This window comes from Erpetoichthys calabaricus, chromosome 8, assembly GCF_900747795.2.
Source record: "Erpetoichthys calabaricus chromosome 8, fErpCal1.3, whole genome shotgun sequence".
Lineage (NCBI taxonomy): Eukaryota > Metazoa > Chordata > Cladistia > Polypteriformes > Polypteridae > Erpetoichthys > Erpetoichthys calabaricus.
This window is the reverse complement of record NC_041401.2, coordinates 46,613,218-46,629,651: the sequence shown is the minus strand read 5'-3', so window position 1 is coordinate 46,629,651 and position 16,434 is coordinate 46,613,218. Positions and strand designations below refer to the sequence as shown.

Genomic DNA, 16,434 nt, shown 5'->3' with positions numbered 1-16,434 from the left:
TGATGTTCTCTTGATTCTTTCCTATGGAGTTTAAAATCCCACATTTTTATTTCCTTTATTGCAAAGGATGAATGCTAGAACATTTATTTTCATAAGAAGGCACTGTTGGAATATCAGGAGGACAGAAATTGATGTGCAGATCTGAGAAAAAAAGCACTGATATGTTATATTTCTTGTTATCTCTTGTTTTTCAAAAGCATCAATGCTTGCAAATCTCTTTGGTAAAAACTGAAAAACACACCTTTATGTTTTGGATACTGATGCAGCTAGCAGTTTCCCCATCTTCTTAAAACGAGAATCTTTTCTGATGTTAAACAATATGGAGGTGGCCTTGCATCACAGTAAGCAGCATGGCCACTTTGCTGCACAGAGGTGCTTTGCTTTCTGTTAGGGGTTTGCATGCTCTCCTGAGCTAACCTGATCTCCTTCTGATGGAGGACAGCTACTACCAGGATCATTTGCACCAGAGTTGTTTTTGAGTTTGCATTGAACTTGCATGGCGTCTAGGACACATTCTTGCCTTTGCCGTTGGGTTGTTCTTCCTATCTCCGGGGACTCTAATAGGATAAGCTGGCTTGGAAGATGGATGAAAGGAATAAAAATATTAACAATATGCTTAATAATTACCAACAATAGTAATAAGTAATTTGCCATCTTTAATATGCTGAAAAAACAGTGAAAATGGCCTAAAGCAAAAGACTGGAAGACTAAGTACACCTATTAGAATTTTAATTTCTAGTTCTATATTTAACTGTGTTTATAAATTGTTTTACTTGGCATGTCATTCAGTAGAGGAAGGAATAGCCTAGAGCTGCAGGCACATTTTTGTTTGTTTTTTTCACTTTGTAATACTTATTTTCAGAAAAAGAAAATAATTAGAAGGTTCAAGATAGGTGTACATTTTAACTTTTGATGTAAAACATGTTCTGTTCTCAATAAGAAAACTATAAAAACTATCAGTACAAGAAATCTATGCCAGGTAATATTATTAGATTTGTGGGACGCCATATGTGACCTCAGTACACCTGTTAAATATGCTGCTGTGTCACCTAGGGGTTCTGCTGCTCAATGTATAGGCCATACAACTAAGGGGACACCTGGCAGTCACAAGTCATCTGTAATTAAAAGAGACCAGCCACCATTACCAGGATACAGATAACCTTTATCTATAACATGCAAGACTCACACAGACGTCTGTTGTTAAGCTAGGTCTCAGGGGTGCATTAACATCTCCCCTACCTGTGCAGATCAGTCATTCTGACCAACAGAGGCCATCATATTCATGGCATCCAAAAGGCACTGCTCTTTTAATTGCATTTGCAGTTCTGGCATGAAGTGATAACTGAGCCTGCCAAGAGGAAGCAACATCCTGCCACCCATTCAGGTGATCCAGAGCAAGACATAAAAAAGGAGAAAAATACACAACAGTAGGGATGAAAAACTGATAAAGTAAATAAGTGAGCTAAATGGGCTGTGGATGTTTAAAATTTTGTTTAGTGTAATGAGGAGCGATCAACCTAGGGTACAGTAAGGCCCTAAAGCCTTGGATCATTTATATTTTTGTGCTTGTACTACAGTCTCTATATAGTTGTGTACTTGCTTGTCCTAAAAGTGATCAAAATATTGAGAAACAGTCAGAAATAAAGAACTGTGGGCACAACTGAGCTAACCAAGCATTCCAGCTAGATTCGCTTGTTCTCACTTTGGGATGATGATTCATTATTTGTCTGGTTCAGCTGAATTCAGACATGACCGAGCCATTTGGTTGTAGGGCAGTGAATTGGTGTGCAACAAAAGTGTATGCTTCATTTGTACTGTTTTTCTGACAGATCGTTTTTTGCTTGTTTTCCACTGGGTCAGCACAATGACCCCCTCGGTTTCACTAATAACTCCTCCTGGGCTGAATAGAGTAGTTAACACACCTAAGCACACCACTACCAAATGTTAATAAGTGCCCCTAAAACATATAGTGCCTTGGTGCATAATATTTCTAAGATATTTTTTTAATTAATTACCTTACAAAACTATCAAGTTGGCCTTTCACTCACTTCTGATTGTTTCATTTGTATTATTCTCAGTGAAATTAAAGAATAGAACATGGATACTTAATAAAAAACAACATTAACAAAAATTACATAAATACAGCAAGCACATATAAGGAAATTAAACATTACACAAGGAAAAGAAATTCTGACTAAAATTAGGCTTTAGTCCTAACTAACCTCCTGTTCACTGGTTGCTAACTGATGTTAACTTCATACATGTGTTTAAAACCTGGCGTCATTCTAAAAAAAAAGCATGATACAGATCTTTAGCTACATTAAAGTAGGACAAATTAAATCAAAGAGAAGACTAATATATAATGTTTGACCAAAAGGGGGTGCCCCAGACCGCCAGGGTCCAGATTCTAGTGAATGTGTAAAGTCAAGGGTTCAAATAAAATGAATTTTATTGAACAAAATACCATTTTTCAGGTTATTTTTCCAAATCAAATACTCAAAAGCACAATTACAATAACAATTCTCCTCTGCTCACCTCCAAGGCAAGCCTTGTCCTCCACCTCCCAACTCCAACTCACTTGGATGAGGTTGAGTGGCTTCTTTTATGCCAGACCCAGGAGTACTTCTGGTGCCACATGATTACACCCTGGAAGTATAGTCCTTCAGGTCAGGTGGGACCTCCTTAAAATACAGTATGTAAATCCTCTTCCCACAGCACCCTCTGGCGGCACCCACATACCCACATGGCTGTCCATCCAGACTACAATTCCCAAGGTGCACTGCAGGTATACAATTGGGAGATCTTCCTGAGGGATGCTGCCATCTGGCATACTGGGGGACTACATTGCCCCAAGTCACAGTCCTTCCCTTTCCTTACATTATGTCCATTGGTACCTACATCCAGCACAGTCCATCCAGATCCTTCCCTTATGGGTGTCGAACTCCGGTCCTGGAGGGCCAAAGTGACTGCAGGTTTTCATTCTAACCATCTTCTTCATTAGTGATCAGTTTTTGCTTCTAATTAACTTCTTTTGCCTTAGTTTTAATTAACTTTACTCAGGCCCCTTAGTTGTTTCTTTTTCCTTAATTATCAGCCAAACGATAATGAGACACAAAACAAGACACATCACCAGCTCATCTGTGCCCATCACACAATATCTAAAAATAAAGAAAGGTGGAGGTCTTAGTAAGGTTGATCTCTAAGGTCAGCAAAACATTTTGACCGTGTTCTGAGAAAAAACAGGAAAATGTACAGCTTTGGAAATGTCTGCTGTGGCAGAATGAGAGTGGGAACAAGCCAAGGAATTAAATAACGGGTTTAAATGACAGCAAGAATCAGCTTCTCATTAAGAGACTGGTTGGAGTAAAATTGGCTACAGTTTGAAGCCCCAATTTAGCTAGTCATCTGTTGGCTCATTTCACATCTCATTTCTGATCTCATTTCTGTTTTGTTGCCATTTAATGAAGAAACGAATCAATTCAGAGGACTGAATCCTTAAAAACAAGGCTATTAAAATGAAGGGAAAAGAAGTTAATTAGCAGTGAACACTGATCGCTGATTAGGAAAAGGGTTAGAATGAAAATCTGCAGCTACTGCAGCCCTCCAAGCCCGGAGTTTGACAGCCAAGTATTCAGGCCTCTCTGGTCAGGATGCCAATCCATCCACCTTGACACCTACAAATGCCACCTTGTTTAACACATTCTATGTTATTTTTGTTCTTCTCCTGTTTCCTTCACTATATGTTTTGTGTCTCTGAACATCACATCTACAGTAGCTCTCACTGTGCTCTCTCTGTTACTTTGTTATGTCTTTTAGTTTCTTGTACACTTTTACTTTCTACTCTGTATTGGACTGCATACACTTTCCTGACTTTTTCCCTCGTACGAACGCACACCGGCTTGAGTGTGATGTTACTGTTTCATCTCATACTATTTTGCTATGGTCTTTTCTTTCTTTTATGGTATCCCACTTTAGTCTAAATAGGCAGTAAAAATTCTGCTTAATTATCTAACATATTGTTCTGACGGATACCTTCATTTCCACCTCCATGTGTGCTGCTGGCTCCTGCATGAGCTGTAAAATAAATACAAGCTGTTTCAGACCTCTCAGATTCCAATGCTCAATGTTGCTTCCATGTAGCTAAAAAACAACAAAAAGGTCCAAAGAGAAATAAAAGCTACATCTTAGTGCCAAACATAAAGGAACAAACACTACAAGTGCAAGTAAGCTTACACCTGTTTGAATACGAGCACAACCCATCAAATGTCAAAAAAGAATGATGTCTGCACAAAGCACACACCCTGTATTTTTACAAAGATGGGCACAATGCTTTTTCTTATAGCTCTTATAAAATTACAGATTATGAAATTGTAAATTATTTTATTTTGTCATGAAAGTTCATATAAGCATTATGTGTTTTTGATATAATGTTGACTTTTCTTTGGATTAGTATAAATCAGACAACAGCATCTGTTTCACAAATAAGGGTCTACATTAAAGATTTTATTGTAGCATGTTTGTTTTTTAAATAACTTCGCCCAGACACCAGTGATTGATTTAGCAGTCTCCATTTTTCATCCTCTGGTCAACTCTGAATAGTTTTCAATAGGCAGAATTCATCTGTTTGATTAAGGTTCAACCCAGAATCAATATTAGGAGAAGTTTCAATTTACAATATGAAGACCCATGAAATAAATTCTTTTAAGCTTTTGTAAGACTGAAATTGAACTAAAAACACTTCAAAGGAAAATCTTAAATAACGCCAGTTTGTCTGTAAAGGTAACACCTCAGCTTAGAACATGGTCCCATGATGATCTTACCTACTGTATTATCTAAGGATTTTGTATTCACTCTGTATGTTTTATATAAAGGGTAATTATATTTCAGACTGCACTCCTGATAAGCAATGTGCTGCAACATGATGTTTGTTCCTGAGTAGCGTCAAACCTGTCAAATTAACAATGTGAACAGCAAACTCGTCTTTCAAAATACGATTCAAATAACGGTGGAAAGCCACAGAGATTTTGAATCAAAGCAGAAACATTAGGCAGACAGTGGTTAAATGATTGAGCAAACTGTCATATTAAGGAGTAGATCAAAACTCAAAGTTGAGAGCAAGCAGAAGACAGAAAACTGAAATTCCTAATCTTGAACATTTTATTTTGATTTTATTTTTAGATTAGTCTTTTATTATTTTTTTTTTAAATTCACAGTTACTATGATTTATCATGATTAAACAAGATGGAGCCAATAAGTTATCAAATTGATTCTGTTACAAAAAACAACCAACAGCAAAGGATCCCTGGCAATGAATATGATACTCAAAAGGAATGGCATCATAAAAATTTAATGAGATGAACAAAACCATGAATACATATCAACATGATAAATAATTACAGCAAAGCAAAGCTGAGAAATATATTATAAAACCCATCAAAATTTCATCCACCTTAATAAAAGATGTGTCTGTGAATCTGTGTCTATTCAGTTGCTATGTCTCTGTCATTCCAAAAGATGCTGCTTCACAAACATTTGTAACAATAAAATATTGCATTTGTCATTCTAACAGAGAGTACATAACAAACATTTGCACTGTTTTTTTATGAATCCCATATCTAATGGCATATAAGAGACGTATAAACTGAACAAAACAAAATGCTATTGGCATCAGAAAAAGGGATGAGCACAACAGCACTGGAAGATCAGCGCCCAGTCGGTAACATGAAATGAGCTGCAATTTTCAGTCCAGTAATTTGGCATTGTGCAGCGATGAGATTAGCAACCACAGCTGGGAGAAATGACATACCCCACAAGAAAAAGATGCATAGTGTGACATTGGCTTTAACCTAATGCATATACAGTATATTTAGGAGGGAAACCCAAGTGAGCACAGAGAACACACACACTCCCCACACAGGCATTGTCTGGGTGTGGGACAAACTCACTGAGTTAATCATAATAATAATTCTTTGCATTTATATAGCACTTTTCTCACTATTCAAAGCACTCAGCAATTGCAGGTTATGGGCCTTGCTCAAGGGCCCAACAGAGCAGAGTCCCTATTGGCATTTAGATAGATAGATAGATAGATAGATAGATAGATAGATAGATAGATAGATAGATAGATAGATAGATAGATAGATAGATAGATAGATAGATAGATAGATAGATAGATAGATACTTTATTAATCCCAAGGGGAAATTCACATACTCCAGCAGCAGCATACTGATAAAGAACAATTTTAAATTAAAGAGTGATAACAATGCCGATAACAATGCAGGTATACAGACAGACAATAACTTTGTATAATGTTAACGTTTACCCCCCTGGGTGGAATTGAAGAGTCGCATAGTGTGGGGGAGGAACGATCTCCTCAGTCTGTCAGTGGAGCAGGACATTGACAGCAGTCTGTCACTGAAGCTGCTCCTCTGTCTGGAGATGATACTGTTTAGTGGATGCAGTGGATTCTCCATTATTGACAGGAGCCTGTTCAGTGCCCGTCGCTCTGCCACGGATGTCAAACTGTCCAGCTCCGTGCCTACAATAGAGCCTGTCTTCCTCACCAGTTTGTCCAGGCGTGAGGCGTCCCTCTTCTTTATGCTGCTTCCCCAGCACACCACTGCGTAGAAGAGGGTGCTCGCCACAACCATCTGATAGAACATCTGCAGCATCTTATTGCAGATGTTGAAGGACGCCAGCCTTCTAAGGAAGTATAGTCGGCTCTGTCCTTTCTTACACAGAGCATCAGTATTGGCAGTCCAGTCCAATTTATCATCCAGCTGTACTCCCAGGTATTTATAGGTCTGCACCCTCTGCACACAGTCACCTCTGATGATCACAGGGTCCATGAGGGGCCTGGTCCTCCTAAAATCCACCACCAGCTCCTTGGTTTTGCTGGTGTTCAGTTGTAGGTGGTTTGAGTCACACCGTTTAACAAAGTCCTTGATTAAGTTCCTATACTCAGGACCGGATTTATATGAAAAGAGGCCCTAGGCTATTCCACTTATGAGGCCCTTTCACCTTCCATTTTTAAGTTTGTAAATTACATGAGAGATAATAAAATTTTGCTAACAATTTGAATGTAGGCCCCTCTTGCTCTTGAGGCCCTAGGCTGAAGCCTAGTTAGCCTATAGGAAAATCCGGCCCTGCCTATACTCCTCTTCCTGCCCATTCCTGATGCAGCCCACGATAGCAGTGTCGTCAGCGAACTTTTGCACGTGGCAGGACTCCGAGTTGTATTGGCAGTCCAATGTATATAGGCTGAACAGGACCGGAGAAAGCACAGTCCCCTGCGGTACTCCTGTGTTGCTGACCACAATGTCAGACCTGCAGTTCCCGAGACGCACATACTGAGGTCTGTCTGTAAGATAGTCCACGATCCATGCCACCAGGTATGTATCTACTCCCATCTCTGTCAGCTTGTCCCTAAGGAGCATAGGTTGGATGGTGTTGAAGGCACTAGTGAAGTCTAGAAACATAATTCTTACAGCACCACTGCCTCTGTCCAAGTAGGAAAGGGATTGGTGTAGCATGTAGATGATGGCATCCTCCTCTCCCACCTTCTCCTGGTATGTGAACTGCAGAAGGTCAAGGGTGTGGCGGACTTGTGGCCTTAGGTGGTGAAGCAGCAGCCGCTCCATGGTCTTCGTCACATGTGACATCAGAGCGACAAGCCAGAAGTCATTCAGCTCACTAGGATGTGATATCTTTTGGGACGGGGGTGATGCAAGATGTTTTCCAAAGCCTCGGGACTCTCCCCTGTTCCAGGCTCAGGTTGAAGATGCGCTGTAGAGGACTCCCCAGCTCCAACGCACAGGCCTTCTGCAGTCGTGGCGATACTCCATCTGGTCTCACTGCTTTGCTGGCATAAAGTCTCCTCAGCTCTCTGCTCACCTGCGTTGCTGTAACTGTGGGTTGGGGGAAACTCTCTCCTATGCTGGTATCAGCAGAAGGATGGTTGAAGGGTGCAGTACTCTGAGGTGAGAGTGTGTTAGGGTGGTCAAACCTGTTAAAAAAGTTGTTCATCTGGTTTGCTTTCTCCACATCTCTCTCGATGGTGGCATCCCGCTTCGAGCTGCAGCCAGTGATGATCTTCATCCCATCCCACACTTCCTTCATGCTGTTGTTCTGCAACTTCTGCTCCAGCTTTCTCCTGTACTGCTCCTTCGCTGCCCTGAGCTGGACTCTGAGTTCCTTCTGCACGCGCTTGAGCTCATGCTGATCACCGCCTTTAAAAGCCCTTTTCTTCTGGTTCAAAAGGCCTTTAATGTCACTTGTAATCCATGGCTTGTTGTTAGCATAGCAGCGTACTGTTCTTCCTGGAACTACAATGTCCATACAGAAGTTGATGTAGTTAGTAGTGCAGTCAACAACCTCCTCAATATTCTCACTATGTGACCCCTGCAGGATATCCCAGTCCATAGTTCCAAAGCATTCTCTCAGAGCCTGCTCTGCCTCAGGGGACCACTTCCTTAATGAGCGTGTGGTTGTAGGTAGCTCTCTCACTCTTGGTTTGTAGTGAGGCTGAAGCAGAACCAGGTTATGACCTGCTTTCCCAAGCGCAGGCAGCGGGGTGGCGCTGTCTGCGTCTTTAACGTTTGCATACAGTAGGTCAATAGTTCTATATCCCCGGGTGTTAAATCCACATACTGGGAGAAGGCAGGTAATGTTTTGTCCAGCGTCACATGGTTAAAGTCTCCAGCAATTAGCACAAGTGCCTCGGGGTGCTGCGTTTGCAGTATAGCAACAGCTGAGTGGATGATGTCACTCGCTATCTCCACATCCGCCCGAGGAGGGATGTAAACAGTAACAACAATGACGTTTTCAAACTCTCTGGGCAAATAATAGGGACGCAGACTTACGGCCAACAGTTCGATGTCCCTGCAGCAAGAGAGGATTTTAACATGTACATGTCCAGAGTTGCACCATCTTGTATTGACATAGAGTGCGAGTCCACCTCCTTTGTTCTTCCCGCAGGTACTTGCGTCTCTGTCCACTCTAACTGTGCTAAACCCGGGTAGCTCCTCGTTAGCATCTGGGATGTTAGTTGTTAGCCACGTTTCAGTAAAACACAACAAACTGCATTCTCTGTAGGTCCTGACATTTTTCACCAGCGCAGCCAGTTCGTCGAACTTATTTGGTAGCGAGTTCACATTTCCCAGGATCACAGAAGGCACCGAAGGTTTGTATCGCCACTTTCTCTGTAGACGCTTGGCTTTTATCTTAGCGCCGGCTCTGCTGCCACGATACGACCTTCTTACCTCGTCAGGTAAATAGGGGACCACACCAGCTCGGGCATTTGTTCTCAGCGCTTGGAATTGACTACTTGAATAGACGAGTCTCGGCTTGTAAAAATCCATTTCCAAGTAGTAAAGAGTAGTAAAAAAGTGTAAAAAGTGTCAAGGGAACTACATAAAAGAAAGTGGTAGGAGTTGACATTTACGAGATTCGAACCAGCAGCCTTCTGATTGCCAGTACAGATCCCTAGCCTCAGAGCCACCAATCTGCCTCTCCTTGAATTACAGTATATGTGTTACTGAAATAAATTAAACAACTTTGGAATGTTTATGGATTCTTTACATACAAAATGTTTCCAGCATCTTATGTTATAGCTTTTAGGAGTTATTATTTTATAGGAGCTATACACAAGGGAGTCTGTGAATAAAGAATGTTAGAACTTTCAGAGACTTGTACTCCTACTGGTACACTCTACTTGATTTTTTTTAGTTCTGTTTCGCTCAGTGCAGTATGCAACATGCCACCCATCAGGATTATATCGTATATATACAGTATATACTGTATATCATATGGCCTTTCACTAACTGGCTGCTTTATTAGGTTAATCACAACCTATCATCCATCCATCCATCCATTACCCAACCCGCTATATCCTAACTACAGGGTCACAGGGGTCTGCTGGATCCAATCCCAGCCAACACAGGACGCAAGGCAGAAAACAAACCCCAGGCAGGGTGCCAGCCCACTGCAGACATCCTATTCATTCATTCTGTAAACTTCTTATTCAGTTTGGGGTCGCTGGGCACACAGTAGTTCACAATCCATCATATATTTACAGAAAACACTATTGAAACCATCTAGGAAGGCAGAAGGAGCAAGAGCAAATAATTAAGTCACTTTGGTAATGGTAATGCATGCTTAGAGTCTTGTCAGCATGATGAAGGTTTTGCATGAAATGTTATTTGTGTATTATGAGCATTATCAACTAAAACACATTCCTGTGGTCTGTTTTAAACATCTTTAGAAAATATAACTGCATCCTGAATACTTTAGAAAAATTGAAAAACTGACATGTAAGTTTCATTTTCTTATGACAAGAAGAAACCTACGGAAGATTTTTCCCACCATTCAAAAAAATCAATTCAGGCATGAGCATCAATAGGCTTTGTGACATACAAACCATGTTGCCCGAACTATTCAATAACATTTCAGAAATTATTTACTGCTCTGATGCTGAACTTTCTGATCATAAAATACATAATTACAATAGCAATTGACAAGAATTCATAATTAATTGCAGAATTATGGTATTTGAGGGTTCCTCTAAAGTTCCTCTTTCTCTTGCACGATTGGGCTCAAAAACTAATCAGCATAATCACCTCATAGCAGCCTTTAGTACAGTTTGGTATTTATCTGTCCAGACCATCCTCAAGAAACTGTGACACTCAGACAGACAGGCACACACCCATCATCAAGATATCAATGTTTTCGGTATCAGGGGATCTTGAAACGTCAAGATCCATTGAAAAACAGAGATCAAATTTTTTTTTTTTGATATGATTTGATTTTTTTGCTCCTTCCCCATTAATGATAGATTATGGTGTGGGGGGTGCAAGGCAAAAAAAAAAACAATTGTATTATTTCACAAAAGTATTGCAGTATTTTGCAACGATATTGCCTGCTGCCATCAATGTCATGGTGCAAGCTGGTGCTTCAGTCATCTAGTGACAGCTGATGATGGACAGATTAAAAACATGCATAGCATGCAGTAAAGTCTAAAGAACAAAACAGATGTTAGAAATATTCATTTAATCCACCTGGTTTATGGTGACAGGGGACCAGTGATCATTGCAGCAGTACAGAGTGCAAGGTAAGAAGCAAGCATGGTGGATGGTATGCGAGTCCTTTGCAGAGCTCAGTCTTACACCAAAGCAGAAAAGAGTGTGCTGCATGCAATCCAGAACTCTGTAAATAAAATACCTCTTTGGTTTTAATCCAGCTATTCGCTATATATATTTTGAAACAGTGTGATCTAGTGGCAGAGCAGCCAGTGTTCATAAATCTTTTCGGAGGGAGTTCAGTTGGGATAAAAAAAGAGGATGGATATTATTTACTTTTAATCACATGAAAGGCTAAACATGGTTTGCAAATTGAGAAGTACTGTGGACATATTTCTAGTATTCGGTCTTAATACAGGTAACGATCTGCAGCTAAGCACATTCACTGACACCAATCAACTCATAAATGCATGGGGAGAGCATGTAGACCTCATGCACACCCTGGTGCTGTGAAACAGGAATGCTAGCTGTGCACTACCACTCTACCTATGTTAAAGCATCTGCACTAAACTTCTTAAACGTTAACCTGATTGAAACTAAATTTATGCCTATAATGTCTGATCAGTTCTTGCCACTTGATTTCTCACTATGTGCATGCCTAATCTCTCCTTCTATAACTGCCACTAGACAAATAGGGCACTTGCATGCATAATGGTACTGGCAGTATCAAGCAATATCTTTGTGAAATAATGGAAACTTTTGCGTAATAGTACAATATATTTTTCTTTTCTTGAGTAACAGGAATAAGATTCTGTAAACCAGCATGAAAAAGTACATTCAGTCTACATCACTTGCATTTTCAAGCACCTTTTGAATTATTTCAATAGACTTTTACTAAGTACTTTTGCAGTTTTTTGTAAATAGTGTTCTTCTATATTATAGTTAATATTGTGTACAAATAAAAACACTATCTCTTAAGATTTAGAAAATGCCGCTCACCACCTGCACATATTACATTGTCAGCATTTGTGTAAATTAAGATTGTAGAAGGCCAGAAGGCTGATTAGTCATTCTGAATTGGCCTTCCGTGAGCAGGGGTCTAGATGAGCGTGAGTGGACCCTGAATTACAATACAATTTATTTTTGTATAGCTCAAAAGTGCCGCAATGGGCTTTAGCAGGCCCTGCCTTTTGACAGCTCCCCTGCCTTGACTCTCTAAGGAGACAAGGAAAAACTCCCAATAAAAACTCTAGTAGGGAAAAAATGGTAGAAACCTTGGGAAAGGCAGTTCAAAGAGACAACCCTGGGTGTGCAGTGGGTGTCAAAAAGAAGGGGCTAAATACAATACAATACACAGAACAGAACACAAGTAATCCTCAAAACAATATAATAGACTGGCATTCGACTAGTACTTTGTCCACAACTGGCTTCTACTTTGTAATCAATGCTGCTGAGTTAGGCTTCAACGTGCTCCAGAACTCAGATATGAATTAAGCAGGATTCAAAATAAAACTGTAAAAGAACGTTTCGGAATATTTTTGAGATATATATACTTTATAGTGCCAAAATTATTATAATGACTTTCTGTTACTTGTATTGGTAGGGTATATTGCACTGTTGACATGCAGAGTCTTGGAGTAGGTAGATCCCATTAAAAGTAATAATTAAATAAAAACTAAATTGAATGTGACGTTAAAGAGGTGGTTGCCATTAAAGGCAATATAAAGCTGAACTATAATTTGCAGTTAAACTCAAGACACATAGAAACAAAACTGAAAAGAAAGAATGGTTGATTGTGTCTAGGTAATCATATGGGAAGCACATATCTCAATTCTTTCTCGTTTAATTGATGCAAATGAGAGAGTCTGGTGTATAATGAGGCTAATTAATATTCTCCTGCAATAAATAGCACTAAATTGAGAAAAAGATTATGCTACTCCAGTACAGTACTCTTGGAAATCTTTCAGTGTTACAAAGATTTCCATGCCTTTTATTTCTGGATGTCTACATTTAAATTAATAGTTATTAATATTTTTCCATTTCACACATATATCTGGAAGTACACCTTTGATTAGACAAAAAAAAACTAAACATAATTGTATTAAATCATCATACAGAAATAAGCCAACACTGAATCATTCTATGCTTTACTTGTTACAATCTTATTACAGTTGCCACATTCAAAAAAGTGTTTAAAAAAAAAAACTCTGTGGCAAAACAGCAATAAGTAATCATTAAAGTCATTAGTAAATGCTAATAGTATAACAGCTGAAGTCACAGGAAACATTAATTTTAAAGGGCTATTTGTGTGTGCTTAATCAGCAGTCAACTCCCAATCAAGTAAATTTTAATTTTAAAAGTGTATTAATCATTCCATCATATTAAAGGCTTAATTGCAATTAAAACCAAAAGAGTAATTGTCCTGCCTGGATCAGAGCTGTTCATCTCGACAACGCTGAGACAGGGGCCTAGATTAAAATCTGGCTTACCACCACCAAGAAAATGTAGTATCGCTATGAACACTTTCTGAAACAACAGGCCTCTGTTACATTATTAAATTCTAATTTTCTGTTATCACTTATTGAAAAAAGCTCTTTAGTATATTAAAGAGCAATATATAGAGTCTTCATTGAAAAAGTATTCAGAACCCTCACTTTATGCACACTTTATTGTGATGGAGGTTTAATTTTAAATGGATAAATGTGCCATTTCTGCTCGTCAATCTACACTCAATAACCCATAGTGACAAAGTAAAAACATATTTTCCAAAAGGTTTGCAAATTTATTAAAAACTAAAAACTGAAATCTCTCATTCATCTCAGGGGACTGGACAGAGGGGGTTTGGATAGGTCATTCAACCTACCCGAAACTGCTAGCCGTCGAAAAAAATAAAACATAAAAAGGGCATAGTGTTTGTAAAATATCCTTTGCGTTTTTATTAGAAATTACAAAATAGAATATGCACATTAAAACAGCTACACATACCTGCTAAAAAGTGTGTAGTCAGTGTGAATCAGCTTCTTTACTCATGATTTTACCTTTGGAGAAACCAATTATTTTTCAAAATGGTGTAGAGGGAGTGAGATTGTTCCAGAATACAGAACAACTATTCTGAAAATCAATAACACAAGGTAGGACTTTCCTCAAGACTTTCCATGTTCTGCAATACATTGTTATTGTAACTAAATTGTCTTCTGATTAGCCAGCTCCATTGGTTTGCAAAGACTCAAGGAAGCCATTATCTAACATCTGCTAATATTTTACTTTATTTTGTATTGTAACATCGTCAATTGATAAAATTTAGGTTGTGTATCCCTCACGATTCAGAAACAACATTGCAATATTAGGGTCAGGTGTATTAAATTTAGCTGAAAATCTCAATTGGCAGGAGCAAATGACATGCCATTTGTGGCAAAATTAGATAAAGACGTAATTAAGAAATAAAGAATCATATGAAAAAGTGCAATGATATACTGTATATACATGAGTCATTACATTTTGAAAAACTGTAACAATGTATATGTTACCAGAAATGTGTGAAGAGCTGGTATTGTATGGAATGAGAATGTGTGACATTTTTAGGCAAAGCATGAAATGCCCATGTTATTTTAACATGCTATATACTTTCCCTAGTATGTAAACTGTTACCTTCAGGCCTAACCACAGATGGTCTATGAGGTTTAAGTCTGGGCTTTGGCTGGGCCACACAAAGTCAGAGACATGTCCTGAAGCCACTCCAGCCTTGCCTTGTTGTGTGCACTCTGGAGCAGGTTTACTTTGAGGACCTCTCGGTATTTGGCTACATTCCTCCTTAATTCAGTTCTGACCAGTTTCCCTGCCCCTGCCACTGAGAAACACCCCCACAGCATGATCTGCAACAAGGACACAGGGACATGGCTGGAAAGTTTTTAAGAGCAGATTTTAAACAAATGTTTTCTTCAAGCAAAGAACCACGGACACATGGAATAGATTGTGAAGTATTATGGTGGAGAATAGGACTTTAGGGACCTTCAAATCCCGATTTGATGACATTTTAGACCATCTAGATGAACAGAATGGACAAGCTTGTTGGGGTGAATGATATGTTGTCATCACAACTTTTATAATATTCTAATGATGCTGTGAGCACCATGCTTCACTGTAGGGATGTTATTAGGTAGGTGATGAGCAGTATCTGGTCTTCGGCAGACATACTGGTTGGTGTCCTCCCCAAAGAGTTTAATTTGTGTCTTATCAGACCAGAGCATCTTTTCCCTCATTTCCCTCATTTAAATGTTATTATATGCCTTTTACTCACAACACAATTCAAGGATAATTAAAGCAAACAACATTCACCTGACTACGATTTGGAGTGCCACAGTGAAGCGCCTGAGTACTTATATAAGTGAGAGATTTTAGTTGTTGATTTCTTAATAAGTTTGGAAACCTTTTTGAAAACAATGCATTTACTTTGTCATTATAGATTACTAAATTTAGCTTGATGGGCAAAAATGGCAAATTTATTCATTTAAAATTAAATCTACGACACAGTAAAGTGAAGGGGTCTGAATACTTTCTGAATCCACTGTACATAACTTTCCTGTAATGAGATTTTTATTTTTTTAATAGACTCCAAAGCTCATAATCTTGTGTTCTTATGCTCTCAACATTTAACATTTTAGTTTAAACTGTCTTTCCATTTTCTTTTGTGTTTTATGTAATCATTTGCCAAAGCACACAAAAATGTAATATTCAATTTAATATGTTAATATTCTGCTAACGGAACATCAGTACCTTAAACGTTTTTCATTTTAAAATGTTTCTGTTTCAAGGTCAACCTCCTGAGCTGACAGACTTGGAGAACAATGGTCTCTGTGATATACGTGTCTTTGAGTGCAGCAGACTACGAGTGTTTGGTCTTGGCTTCATTAATTCAGAAGATCTTCACTGTAAGGTCACAAGATTGATGGTAGGTTGTCATTGTGCATATTTAAATAAAACATATTGCCAGCTCTAGTAATTTTATGTTATTTTAAAGGTTAGAGCATTTATGGCACCAGTAAGGAAAGTACAAGAGATTTAATAGCTGCTGGTCACATTATTCAGTGACTTTTATGAATGTACAATCTCAATATAGGGTCATGGGGGTCTATAGCCTATCCAAACAGCTTCAGGCATAGGGCAGTAACCAACCCTAGGTGGCACTGTAGTCTGTTGTAGAATATACTCATGCACAGGACCACAGTTATTCATAAAAGGCTCATTTACAACCACCAGTTAAATTAACCTGTACTTGTTTTGGAATGCTGAAGGAAACAATAATTCACTAAGGTAATCCATGTGGACAGACAGGTTTCAAATAGATTTGAACTCAAGACCCCCGCGCTCTGAATCATCAGTACAAGCCACTGTGCCACCCAATTCAATTATTTGTCAAGT

The 16,434-nt window shown here is 38.9% G+C and overlaps 1 protein-coding gene across 1 annotated transcript in view; it reads left to right on the top strand.

The window, feature by feature from the left end:
- Nucleotides 1-16,434, top strand: part of si:ch211-246m6.5 (von Willebrand factor D and EGF domain-containing protein) — a 393,193-nt gene that overhangs the window by 243,937 nt on the left and 132,822 nt on the right. Inside the window, exon 13 of the mRNA XM_028806510.2 lies at nt 15,828-15,964. Coding sequence (XP_028662343.1) covers nt 15,828-15,964 — 137 coding nt within the window. The remainder of the gene's footprint in view (nt 1-15,827; nt 15,965-16,434) is intronic.